The sequence below is a fragment of the Rhipicephalus sanguineus genome, chromosome 5, assembly GCF_013339695.2.
Source record: "Rhipicephalus sanguineus isolate Rsan-2018 chromosome 5, BIME_Rsan_1.4, whole genome shotgun sequence".
Lineage (NCBI taxonomy): Eukaryota > Metazoa > Arthropoda > Arachnida > Ixodida > Ixodidae > Rhipicephalus > Rhipicephalus sanguineus.
This window is the reverse complement of record NC_051180.1, coordinates 32,211,501-32,225,776: the sequence shown is the minus strand read 5'-3', so window position 1 is coordinate 32,225,776 and position 14,276 is coordinate 32,211,501. Positions and strand designations below refer to the sequence as shown.

The 14,276-nt window shown below is 45.9% G+C and overlaps 1 protein-coding gene across 1 annotated transcript in view; it reads right to left on the bottom strand.

Moving 5' to 3' along the window:
* The window catches only part of LOC119392807 (uncharacterized), a 93,672-nt gene that overhangs the window by 25,355 nt on the left and 54,041 nt on the right, over positions 1–14,276 (bottom strand). Inside the window, exons 5-8 of the mRNA XM_037659759.2 lie at positions 12,244–12,476; positions 9,405–9,487; positions 8,406–8,546; positions 6,306–6,601 (exon numbers count right to left, since the gene is read on the bottom strand). Of these exons, the coding sequence (XP_037515687.2) occupies positions 6,306–6,601; positions 8,406–8,546; positions 9,405–9,487; positions 12,244–12,476 (753 nt within the window). The remainder of the gene's footprint in view (positions 1–6,305; positions 6,602–8,405; positions 8,547–9,404; positions 9,488–12,243; positions 12,477–14,276) is intronic.

Below are 14,276 nucleotides of genomic sequence, written 5' to 3'. Positions count from 1 at the left end.
AAGACCCTCCGCCACAGATGTGACGACATACTGAGGAAACCCCGCCTTTTTCAGGCGGTCAGCTTGCGCCTGGAAACTACACGAACACTTGTGAGGACATGAGCGGCGAAGCGCATTCATTAGGGTTAATTTTGCAATACCCCTTTTAACTAGCTTGGAGTGGCCCGAAGAAAACGGCAGAAGCGGCTTATTGGCCCTAGGCTCGTACGACCAGCAGACCTGGTCTCGCTTGAAGAACATTCGTATGTCAAGAAAACGCAAGGCGTTGTTTTGCCTCATTTCATGCGTGACTGCGAGCGGTTGCAGGAAACGCGTGAACAGATCAAGTACGTTTGAAGAATCATTGCCAAATTCGCCTGGACTTGATTCTAGAAAGACAACGTAGTCGTCTACATATCTAAACACCTTCTTTACATTTGTGCCTGTTAACTCTGTTTCTAGTTTCTAGTAACAGGCACAAATGTAAAGAAGATGTTTAGATATGTAGACGACTACGTTGTCTTTCTAGAATCAAGCCGAGGCGAATTTGGCAATGATTCTTCAAACGTACTTGATCTGTTCACGCGTTTCCTGCAACCGCTCACAGTCACGCATGAAATGCCTTGCGTTTTCTTGACATACGAATGTTCTTCGAGCAAGACCAGGTCTGCTGGTCGTACGAGCCTAGGGCCAATAAGCCGCTTCTGCCGTTTTCTTCGGGCCACTCCAAGCTAGTTAAAAGGGGTATTGCAAAATTAACCCTAATGAATGCGCTTCGCCGCTCATGTCCTCACAAGTGTTCGTGTATTTTCCAGGCGCAAGCTGACCGCCTGAAAAAGGCGGGGTTTCCTCAGTATGTCGTCACATCTGTGGCGGAGGGTCTTCTCAAGACTGTCAAACATGCTCGCGAGGGTGAGGAGCAGGCTTCACCAGAAACGGAGCCTGTCAAGCAGAAATGCGCCGTCATACTGTACCTTCACGATGTCTCACATAGGCTGAAAAAAGATAGGAAACAACGCCAACGTAAGAGTCGTCCTTTCAGCACCAAACAAGCTTTATAATCTGTGCAAGGCCTCCTACAGTGGTTCTGAAAAACCCAGGTGCCAAAAAAAACACAAAGAAAGCTTTGTTAAATGTGAGAACAACATCGTTTATGAGTTACTGCTGTCCTGTGGCAAGAAATACATAGGGCAGACGGGACGGTGTGCCAATGACAGGCTGCGTGAGCATGCAAATAACGTGCGAACTGGAGGTGTGGGACATGTGGCTTTCCACTGCAGGAAGTGTGGGTGCGATCACATGTATTCGCAGTGCACTGCGACAGGAAGGAGCCAGGCACAAACAACACGTGAGATAATTGAAGCGGCGAAGATTGCAAGTTTGGGAGACATGTGCATTAGTGCACCTTCAATTGAACTATCCAAAAAGAACTAGACTTTCTAAGCAAGGCCCACAGGGTGACTAGACGATAGTGGTAGTCGGGAATGACCGCTTGATCTCTTAAAGAAGAAAAAAATCCGGTATCAGGTTGTTTGATTGCTTATCATGCATACTTATTTGTGGTTTTACATGAAGCCTTCCTGTACAATGCGCCTGCGTGCGTTGCTTTTTGTTGTCTATATATATATATGTACCACTGTAGAAAATAAAGCATATGTTGGAAGTCAGCGCTGTGTCCGCGTCGGTTTTCGTCCCTGTTCTTTTGCGCGCTCAAAAATGTCAAACACACACACACACATATATATATATATACATATATATATATACATATACATATAAAATGCTTAACAATGGTGGTGACGTGGCTAAGGACTACGCATTATTCGCAGGATGTTGTGCCTATAGTTTAGGTGCTTACTGATAAAACAGTAGGTTGTCATTACAATGTGAACATGTATGAAATGGCATGAAGTGTTTAAAACCGATTCAAAGAATAATTTTACGAATCGCAGAAATTTCAGTTTGTTTATAGGATGAAGGCATGCAGACGTGAAAGAGAAGACACAGACAAACCAAACGCTAGCGTTTGAGCTGTCCGCATCTCTTCTGTTTCCGTGTTGCATGGCTTACTTTCTTCTAGAATCAACATTTTTTGTTGTTTTACGCGAGCGGAAATTGTTCTGAGACTCATCTATATAAACTTCGAGTAGTATTTTATTTCCCCCAGAGGAATCGAATGCAGCACTGTAAAGTTGCTACAAAAACTTGTTGCGGCTGTCACGCATCCACCACAGTGTTCCTGTTTGAGTAAACCCGGTGGAAGTGCCTTGTTGAGTAACAAGAGGTAGCGGCACCAACTTTCGTCGATTGTCAGATAAAAACCCTAATGGTGTTCGCTCTGATTTGAAGTTCTTTTGAAATTCTTGATCAATCTCTATAAAATTTGTTTAGTTTATGTGTATTTGTAGGCTGATTTTGAAAATGCAAATATTCTTCTACTATTATATGTCGTGTTAAGTATATCAAACATTTCATGTGCCATGTTAGGCCTGCACGAGTTACAAAGTAAGCATATCACAATAATATGAAATGGGAACTGTATGCAACATAACCAGAATGCATGTCCTAAACCCACTTAACAATAGTCATAGTATGCTGAACATTGACCAGTAAGTGTATGTCTAGCTGGTGATTCGCTCACGAGAGTTCAATATTACGTAACTTTTAACTCAAATGGGTTTAAAACGCGAGTTCGTATGTGGGCTAGTGGGTTCATGAACATTATGCCAGAACAGCGCAGTAAACTCCTTTAAAACTATTGCATACAGTTTTTATCCCCTAACTATAGCGATATGTCGATTTACTTTGTAACTCCAAGTTTGGAAAGGCTTGCTCATCAAGACACATGAAATTTTTATGTGTAAAAACTGCGTTTTCTTCCAGATAATTGCATATTTGAAATCGCCACATAAGTAAACCTAAACTCGGCAAGTTTCATCAATATCGACCAAGAAGAAAAATAAACGCATTATTTGTTGCAGAGTGTCTCATTGAGTACCACGAAGTGGTCACACTGACTCTTGCCAGGGGAGTCATGTACACCACTGTCCTTAAGGACAACGGAGTCAAAGGAACGCTCCAGTGGGGGTCAGCGTTACCATGGCAAAGGGGTCACCCTGACTACCTAGAGGTACTAGCGGGAAATAAAAGGTAGTCACGTAGACTCCTGCGTTGGGAGTAACGTAGACTCTCTGCTTGTGAAGAAGAGAGTCGTTGGTCTGAAGAACGAAGGGAGTCGTTTGACACCCCAAATTGTGAAGAAGGGAGTCGTTGGTCTGAAGAACGAAGGGAGTCGTTTGACACCCCAAAAGGTCATCATATGTGTAGCGAGGCGATTACCACCCAAAGGTAGTCAGTACAGACACCCTTTTTTTTAAGAGTGAAATGAAATTGACAGTCAGTGCCACGCGTGGTTGCTTGGGTGTCTTAGTCTGTCCTCGTCTATGACGCTGCTCTCCTGCGATCATCATCACCATCATCATCAGCCTGACCGCGCCCAGTGCAGGGCAAATGCCTCTCCCATGCCGATCAACCCGGTTCTGTGCTTGCTGCGGCTACGTTATCCCTATTCGTTCAGCGAACTGGAAGCGCGGGAACAGACAACGGACTAGGAAGAACAACACAACCGTTTCGCTGAACGAATAGGAAAAACCAACTAGCCAACCTGTCAATCCTTTTGTACGTTATCGCCTGAAGCTTCTCAAAGGGACACGGTCACCCAACAAATTGCAGTTTTCAGCGAAAAATACAAGTATAGGGTCTATTGTGCCTGCACATATATGAAAAATGGACTGTAAAATAATATTTCAGTGCAAAATCGGCCCTAGAAGTCACCAGCTATAAACCCCGCCCACCGCCGGCGACCGCCCTTTTGCCGTGACGTGTGTGACGTCATTTGCTGCATGGAGCGGAGCCGCCGTCTTCTACTGAAGTTTCAGCCGCTGCAAGGCGTTCAATTTCAAAGCCAAGCTGAAGAAAGCTGAAATAGCTCGATTGCACGCGCAGCTGACCACGGACAAAATCGTTCGTCGGAATGAAGACGGCTCGTAAAGCAAGCAGCTTGTTACGTCACGGCTTGCGAGTGCGTCAGTGTTGCCCGACTCTCAGGTCGCTCGCGTGTTTATAAAAAATTCAATTATAAATTAAGTGCTCGACCAAATGCTCTCAAGTTTCGCCAGCTTGTTTGTGAACGCACAAGGATCAGCGCACATAACGCAGATTATGATCGCAAATTGGATGTCATGGCCACTTTAATCTCAAGTGCCCACCTAACTTCCTGCCTCACCATCGCGCGCTTACCTTCTCTAGCTCCCCTACATTATGTTCAACCAACTAGACGACAAGTTCACCTCCAAGGATTAACACAGCAAGTCGGTACGTTAAGATTTTTGGTGAACGTGCAGCACGGCAAAGACGACAGACAAAGATAGTCGAGGCATATTACACGCACATAGGTTCTGCCTCGTGTATTAACCAGATATCTATGACTCTGCATCGAAAAAAAAAAAATAGACCGTTCGAATGGCTTGTTTCCCCAGCTCTATGCTTATCCGGCACGCACCCTGTGACCTAAATGTGCAATATGATTGTGCACGGAGTAAACTTTCAGTTGTGAGTCAGCGCTCGCATCGTCCAGCCTGTGTCCCTCGTCTGTGCCGCGCTGCACATTCAGCGAACGTGCAGCGCAGCACAGAAACGAACGAAACGATGTGCCTGTGATTCCTCTTAAAGGGACTCTAAAGAGCAAAACGATTTTCCTCGTATTAGTAAAGTAGTCTTCCACGATACCAAAAACACCACGCTTTCTGCGAGAAGACGCTTAATAAGCGAGAAAGCGCGCAAAAAGAAAGTACAGGTGGCGACGCCACCTTGGAATTCCCGCACCATTTGCCGTGACGTCACATATTTATGACGGCGCCTGCTTGGGCCTACGTAGTTGCTAATCGGTTAAATCGAAGTACATTGTCCTCTGAGGGGGCCAGAGGCTTGACATAACGAGTTTGTGGAAATTTGGCCGAGCCAGTGGCGCCAAAATTCGTTAAATGCTCTTTGAAATCTTTTACGTCACGAATTACAAAGTTCGGCGCGAAATTTAAGAATGAAACTTTGAACTTGGTTTTCTCCTCTAATAATCAAGCTATGGCGGTGAAATAAACTACACAAGAGTTTTCCGAGCACGCTTTATCAATCTAAACCAATTCATTGTTTCTCTTTAGTGTCCTTTTAAATGACTAACTCATGGAAGCGGCAGCTCTGGGTAGATGTCGGATTTAACAGCGCGGCACAAAACAAAAAAGCTGTACCACAAGGAATCGAGCGCTGTCTTTGTGTTGTTGTTTATTGTACCCCATATGCTGCATCGCTGCACCTACTCACCAGGATGTGCACCAACCGACCCAACTTGAGAATATTGTTGGTCCCCAGGAGAGCTTGTTTACTTCTGCACTTGCTTGTCCGCGCACTTTCTTGCATGCGATCGCTTCTTTTGAATGTCACGTTCACGCCTATACTATTACTCCATGTTATTTTGATTGAGCGCAACTACACATATATATATATATATATATATATATATATATATATATATATATATATATATATATATATATATATATATATATATATATATATATATATATATATATATATATATATATATATATAATCACTGTCTCTTAATAATAATGCAAGTTTGATCATAATTGTTGGGGTCTTACGTTCCAAAACCACGATATGATTATGAGGGACGCCTTACTGGAGGGCTCCGAAGATTTCGACCACCCGGGGTTCCTTAACGTGCACCTACATTTAAGTACACGGGCCTCCAGCATTACGCCTCCATCGAAAGGCGGCCGCCGCGGCCAAGATTCCATACCGCCACCGACAACCATACAACTTTACAGTCATCAGTACGTTTTGTCAGCCTTTTCATGTCCCATTTTCAGGGTCATAAGCCGCACCACTTACCATCAAATTCAATTTAAGACACTTATGTGCTTTAAGTCCGTTGCGATAGATATCGTGCCAGAGGGTTTCTTGAGGATAACTTCTACCATGCTTAACAGGCACACATGTACAAGTTAGGTAACAGTTAGCCTATAGTTGGTAATACATTTTTGTTAAAATTTACGGCGCTCAAACGGACGGAAGGTAGCGGTGGAAGAGCAACACAAGCACTGCACTGTGTTTCTTCAGCTACGTTCCGTCCGTTTGAGCGCTGCAAAGTTTAACAAACAAGTTAGCCTACAGACTGATCGCGTCATTGCAGAAGAATATACAGGTGAAAACGTTTCGACAAACGTCAAGACATAACGAGGCGCCCATACTGCGTTGCAGACGATCAGGTAGTCGAAGAAGGCGCCGAGCACGAATCCCAGGCAGAGCAACAGCCAGACGTCCATGGCGGTCAGCAGGTCGTGTCCATGCAGCATTGCCTTGAACTGCGTGGTATGCAGCGTCAGACCGGCCAGGGCAGCGCAGGGCAGGAACAGGCCGCCGCCAGGTAACCACAGGCGAGCCCAGGCCACGGGCACCAACATGGCCGACGGGAGCCACGTGCTCAGCAAGTGCGGCCACGGGTTACGGCCGAACGCGAATTGCAACAACAGGCAGCGCTGGGGGCCTGCGTGAGCACCGACAGCAAGGCGACTGGGAGTCAACGGAGTAGTTTTGTTAAGGCAAAAGCCTTAGATGCCTCATCAAACGCGAAAAGGGACTGGCGTCCCGGTCGGCGTCTCCCGTCGGCGTCCAAACGAGTGGTGCAAGAGATCATCATCACGCGATGACGTCGCCATATGACGTCATCATGACGTCACTTGACATAACATCACATGATGGCGTCATCACATGACATTGTAGCTTGGTCAAAGGCATGGAGGGGGAAAGAAAGTGAGGGAGCATGCCTAGCGCCCACAAGCCAACCTCATCTGAAGCCGCTTGCTCCTCGCGAGTCCTCGCGTTCGTGTCACATTTTCCCAAGCAGGCGTTGAGCCGTGCTCCCAATTAAGGTTGCAGAAGTTGCGCCTTTTCCTTTCCTCCTCCTACCATGAGGCTTCTGTTTCATTTCCTTTTTTGGTGGGCTCATGAACAAAAACAAAAACTGACTAGCGCGCGCGCCTAGCGTCCACAAGCCAAGCTCCTTGGACGCCGCTGTTTGTCTTCTGGTTTTGTCAACATATTCAGATAGGGATGATACCCACCGGAGCATGAAACGTTACCCATAAAATCCTGCAAACGTTACCAAACGCAGAGTTCGAAGCACGCACCTCTTAAATGCGGTGATGGAAAAATAAAAAAAGAGGCTACATCAGAAGACACTTCTATAGAGCCCAGATCGGGATAAACACCAAGGCCACACGTTTCAGCTTCGCTGGTTAACCATCTGTACGGGCTGCTTGGGCGCTGAATTTTTTTTATTTTTTAAGAGGAAACGAGGCAGCGCAATTAATGTTGCTTTCAATGCAGTTTTTCTTTTTTTTTTCATTCAAGATTTATTCGCGATTGCTCGTTATATATGAATAGGGATTTCGCATATAATTTTGTTCAGCTGATGCTCTAATTATGCACTTGAAGAGCAGATTCCAGTACAGTCTCTCGCTCCGAGACCACTTTCTCTAGATCGGTTAACCGCGTACTGTACTTTATATGAAGCCAACAAACTCAAACTAATGGAATTGGCATGCATATTTCTCTACAAAAGCACCCGTCGTCATAAGAGTCCACCATAGCGATCTTCAGCGATGTTCAAGTGGGCTCTCCTGGTCTAACGTTTTGTCCATCTTGACGATGCCTTTTTTTTTTACCTACGCATCTGACCAGGCTAGAAAGAACAAGCGTGTTGGTGTTCATGCAGAATTTTTGTCGTTCGAAATACGCATGCGGAGAGGGAGGAACTGTGTGGAGCGTCAGGCGATCAATAGGACATGTGCCAAAAGTTTAATCGTGAAATCTTCTTGCTCGAGGAACGACCTCAAAACATTTGAAAACTCCGCACGTCAGTGCAGCGCAATGCACGAGCATGATAGTTTAAACATAATATAATTATTGTTGGGGTTTTACGTCTCAGAACTACGATATGATTATGAGGGACGCCGTAGTGGAGAGCTCCGGAAATTTCGACCACCTGAGGTTCTTTAACGTGCACCTAAATCTAAGTACACGGGCCTCAAGCATTTTCGCCTCCACCGAAAATGCGCCCGCCGCGGCCGGGATTCGATCCCGCGACCTTCGGGTCAGCAGTCGAGTGCCATAACCACTAGACCACCCTGGCGGGTGATAGTTTAAACATTAACAAAAGAGGATTGGTATGTTCAACTTCAAAATACGGTCTTCAACCACAAACAATATAGGCTTTGGCTGCTGCTCAATCTATTGCCGTAATTTGTGCACTTCAGTCAGATAACTTTGATAACTCCAGCGGCTCTCACCTGCGATTGAATCGAGTGTCTGCTCGCTCGTGTTCAGCGTGATGGTGTGTAAGCGAGCACCGCGTAACCAGAGCACGTTTTCCTCGCCAGTCTTGAACGCGTTGATCCACTGCAGCTGTACCGTTGATTCTTTGTGACCCTCTGTGGAAAGCGCAAGAACCATTGTGATGCACAGAGCAAGAAGATTGACACGGTGCCGGAATCGGCCACATCGTTCACTAAAATCACACGTGCTCAATAACAAGTTAACGCACATGGCTGAAAACTTCACATTAAGTATTTGTGAGAATAAACAGCGCCCCCGTCTACCTGTCACTGATTGTGGCGCTTTTGTGCGGCGTTTTAGACGCCTTAGTTCCTCAAGCAATGATGTGAAATATCCCAAGTGTCGCCTAGCCGCTAACACCCTCAACAATTTTTTTAGAGCGATGTCTCTGCTTTAAAATAGTCGTTACCAAGAAAGAACTAGCATTGAGAAATAACGCCAGTACACCAGCGACAGGAATTTTAATATTTCCAGCGAAGAAAATTCACCAGGGAAATAAAAATAACATTTTCAATATCCAAGAAGTCTCAGCCCGCAGGCTTAAACTTACAGTTGCAGCCCGTAGTAGTACGTGTGGTACAACTTTCAACCGACCTGACAGCTTAGCAGCGCAAACACTCAGCTGTTTATTGAAACCCACGCCCTATGAGTTTATGGCGCAACTGTACACTGCTTCTTGCGTACGACAGCAAGGAGAAAATCGATAAGAAGAGAAGAAAGTCAGCTTAACGTTGCGCAAGAGGCGGATGAAACTTTGACAGCTATAGGCGCATTGCCAGCAATCATGACCTTGCCATTAGTTCGACACGCCGAAGAACGACCGCAACGTCACAGAAGGGCGACGTAGTGACGTCACGGTAGGGTGACGAACTCCATGTAAGTTACACCATGTGGCATGCAGTGTCGAGGTGACGCATTGCATCATACATAAGTGAGCGAGAAGGACAACTCACGCAACTTTATCCTGAAAGGACAACGCTGTGTGTCCAGGGGGTAGAGATCCAAGTTTATGGCACAGGACACTCTGAACACATACCTGTTAGGTTGAGATCAGAAGAGACGTCCCGACGTTACAATGCATAGACGTCAGTTGCAAGATATAGTACATCATATCCAATGTACTGAGCACATGATGCTTAAAATTCCGATGAGTAATAAAACGGCGATTTGAAGGGATTCCAGATTCACCTCGCCTCAGTTGGTTCTAATTCTACAGCAGTCAGCTGCTATCCGTTGAGAGGCGTGATTTTCACTTGAGAAATCGCATTCGCGTTCTACATTATTGCAATACGAGTTTGGTTCACAATATTAAGTCGTGCGATACTCCGAGTTGTATCTTTGGTAATATTCGCTTCGCCATGCACTCTCAACACGTACCCGAACACCTACGCCTGGTTAATACATTCCCTGAAGCAATGCACCACACTGGCGGTGCTTAACTCTTCGAGTCCAGTACGAAAAAGCATTTCACATACGCACACAACAACAGTTCTAAACCAAAACATGTAACAAGGATGATAATGTATTATATACGCGAAGACACGAAATGCAGATGTGTGCAGGGACAAAGAGTAAAGAAGTAAGAAGGACAAAGAAGTGCGTGTGCGCTGTAATTTTAGCCTCGGGAATAATAATATGTACCAACTAGTGCCAAGTTTCTAGCTGCTTGTCGTTCTTCCTGTGGCACTCCATTTTCTTGCTATCGCATCCATTGCTTCGCGCTTGAGGCGAAACTGTGACTTCTTTCTTAAAGTAGCGTACCTAATTCTCCAAGAAATTGGATTTGTCCCCTTCGCGTCATTCTGATATACTCGTACGAAGAGTGATTTCGCAAGCGCAGAACGGTTCTTTAATACTTTACCAATTCCATGAAAGATATTTATACACGCAATATAGTTCTCGCACAACTGAATCAAACACGGATCAAAGGCCTGGAAAAACACGGAAGATCTACGGCTCGTTTTCGTTGGTCAGTCAATTTCTCAGTTTGTATACTTGCGTCCTATGTGTTGTATGCTGTTCGACTGAAGTTACCACGACGTACGAGTATTTAAAACGATCATCGTAAGCACGTAGTTGCTCCGTTGAACATACCGTAACAGCGAAATGAAAAAATTCAGTAGCCCTTGCTCTGTCGGGAAAATGGGGGCTAAGTGAAGCTTGGCCTGTGTGTGCCTCACGCACTACTTTCCTTTCTTTCTTTCTTTCCTTCTTTCTTTCTTTCTTTCTTTCTTTCTTTCTTTATTTATTTATTTATTTATTTATTTATTTATTTTTCTTTCTTCCTTTCTTTCTTTTCTTTCTTTTCTTTCTTTCTTTCTACCGCATCGCGCAATGCTCCCTCCTAACTGTGTCCTCCTCCATGCCGGGAATTCGACCTTCATCAACGTACTTAGCAGCGCAACGCTTCAGTTGCTACAGCCAACAACGATGGTTATGTCTTCATATCCAGGCAACAGTGAAATGTGGCAACACGGAATGGCAAGTCACCTCAATAAAATATCAGATCGCCATATCAGCAACGGCTCATCGCCGGCAAGCCCATGATCGAGCGAGCATTACTTATTGGAAAATGGGGCATACAAATACTCACATGGCCGGCACACCTTCGAGGGCCGCATCTCTGCACCCTCGCCGGCGCCGGCGTTTTTTTTTTTTTTAACACGAAAGTGTTTTATGCCGGAGTCCACCAAGTACATCCGTCACGGATATGACGTTGATAAAATGGACGCCAACGGGTGAGAAAGAAAAAACATTATCTTTCGCGGCGGGCGGAGCGGGGCAGTGCCGCCGTCTGTGAGATGTGAAAAGAAGTAATGGCTTCACGATCGGCACTTACTAGCGCTTACTCCGAGATTGCACGCGATATCGGAGGCCATGGTTAAAGCGTCTCGATACCAGAGAGGTAGACTGGCGGCGCTGGCGTCGCCGAGGCACCCTTGACGCAGTTACGTTCCTTGCCTTTGGCTTCGTGTTAGCGTGCGTCGGCTCATCGGAGTAGTGCAGCTTCCACGTGCACCAACGGGATTTCTCCGCCGCCGACTGCTTCGATTGCGAGAGCACCGACTAACAAAACTGCTGCAATATGCGTTGCAGAAAGGACGCGATTTCGACGGGCGAATGTCGTGCCTTCGTGCAGCGAGACAGAGGCCAGCGGGACGCACGCGTTTGCGGCTCAGGCTACGAACCGCTACCTCCCGTGTTGCTGAAGCGCAGTGTGTGTTATGTGCATGAGCACAGGCGTCGGCTACCCACTACTAGAAAGCGCACACCGTGCCGTTTCTCTCCTTAATTGACGACGCTTTGAAGAAGTGCATACCGGGTACCAGTGTTGATTATGAGTTTGTTGATATCATCCTTACGCGGGATCCATGATTCGCTGTGTCCAAATATATGTTCACACCGTCAACTACCACAACGGTTTAATCATGATCATGGGCGTTAGTCGTCGCGATAAAGGCATGCTGTCAACATGGGTGCATCACTACATCCACGTCAAACGGTGCTATAGCTGCCAAACACGAATAGACATTGTACAAGCTCTCATATATCACTACACAATAAGCACTACTTCTGTGAAGACACGTTTCACTTTCGTGTTATACCGATTCATATGACGGAGGGATCACCCATGTTTTTTGTTTTTTTTTGGTATCACTAACCGACATCTGTGAGTTATAAGAAGCTTCGCTCGATTATATCGACGTTTTTACGTGTTTAACTAATCGCTTCTTAGTGGTATACATGTGAGCCCTGCGTTGTGTCTTACAAAGAACTCTTTTCACAAGCTACCTGCGTGTGTCTGCAATGGTGCCGTCCTCGGAAACGCGAGTGATGCGCGAGGCGTCGTCAGCTGTGGCGGCCAGCAGACGCACCTCGCTGGCGTCGAGAAAGGCCACACGCGGAGTCCAGATCTCGTCCTCCAGGTAGGCGGGCAGCGCCACGAAGCTGTTCTTCTTGAAGAAGGTCAGGTTGAGTCGCGGGTCGTGCCACCTCAACCGTACCAGCGCCACCAGGCCGAATTCCTGGGCAAGAAAGCTTGCAGTGCCGATGGATGTTGCTACTCTGTCATTTCCCTGTTGTGCTTGATAGATGATCAGCTAAGGTGTACAAGTCATACAGGACTTTATTTTTCTGCCAGTTTGACCTTCCACATAAATGTGCGCTCAAAGGGGTCCTGAATCACTCTTCCATTTATTCATTGAATGACCTCAGTATCGAAATTTATCGTCTGGCGAATCTATCAGGTCAAAAATTTTCCGAATCTGTCAAGAACAAGCGGCGTTACAAGGATTTGTTGAGCGCCTTAAGCGCTTCTCCTTTTGTCCTGACGAGCGTGCTGGAAGCTACAAAGGGGGAAAGATGCTACGTCAGCGCACGTCATGACTTTGAGCGTGCGTCACGAAACGCGATCGCTCTCCCCCACCCCCAGTGATACCAGTGCGCGGTAGTGTCGCTATTGTGTAACCTTAGAACACTATAGAGCGTAGCGCAGGAACGCGACAGTTGGCAAGTGACAGGGAGATTGCCAATGTGCTTCTCTGTGCGACTCACTGCCTTGTCTGAGACGCCATGTCACAATTTAGCTTCCTCGGAAGTTGAACATTAAGCGTAAGAACACAAAATCACAAACGATCAATAGAATCATTTTTGTGACGTCTCTGAAGGATGTATGGCCCATGTCGCAAACGCCGCTGCCCTTCTAAGAACGTTATTTGTTGCGCCAAGCGCACGTGCCTTGCGAAAAGAGAGCTGACGGATTTCCTTTCCTGCAGTCGTCACCACTGAGCCATAGACGCTACGTGCCCGTCCCACGAGTAATGAGGACGGCTGCACGACGCCTTGACGTGATGACGTTTGTGATTGGAGTCTTCTTGCGAGACGCCTGTTCTATTTCCGACCAACTGTTGGTTTCGCAACACACACGCCTCGAACTGTGCTCCACCACGCACATTTCCCACTCGATGCCCACGGTAAGCACGATCCCGAAGGAACTTTTCGGCTTCCCATTCGTCCTGTTCTCCCTCAACGTAGTCTTGTTATAAAAAATACAAAAATGAAAGTAAACTGAGAGCATTCTCACAGCTGCCTTTCATGCGGCAATATGACACGTAATAGTCAGTTCGTTTATAAGAACGTTGGGCTGCAGACCGGATACTCCGTGCTTATACTTCGAATGCCCATCATTTCTTGCGCCATCTCTTGCGACACCTTTCATAACGTCTCTTCCAGCAATTCCGTGTAGGATCACGAATCAGAGCAATCTCCTCAGCCTCCCGCATACAGGTCGACGGGATGAGTTGTTGAAAGTCAATAGTAACGCTGAATGCACCTTCGAAGATTTTGCAGTAGTTTATTTCCCTATCAACCGCTATTAAAAAGAAAATTGTACTTTAAAGAAGAGACTGGGGGAAAGTACTAAGGCTATTGCATAAGAAGGTAAATCTATATACCTTTAGTGACCATTATTTGTACTCTGAAAAACAAGACAAGATGAATAAACGCAGGGTTTCATACGTTGTCAAGGGCTTCAGCAAGCAAGAATCAAGTATATTCTTATAGATTTTTTTATGCCTGCGGACAGGCAGATGCGCACCCTTCCCGAAAAATTACAGTGATCGACAGACTTAATCTTAAAGGCGGGAAGACATCTCTAGCGGCTCACTGCGGAGAGACAGAGTTGAGGACTAAAAATGGAATTTTTTTAGAACGAACGTGCATTCCTCAGACTGTAATGCCCCATGTAATGTAATGTAATGTAATGTAATGCAATGTAATGTAATGTTATGTAATTTTATGTAATATAATGTAATGTAATGTAATGC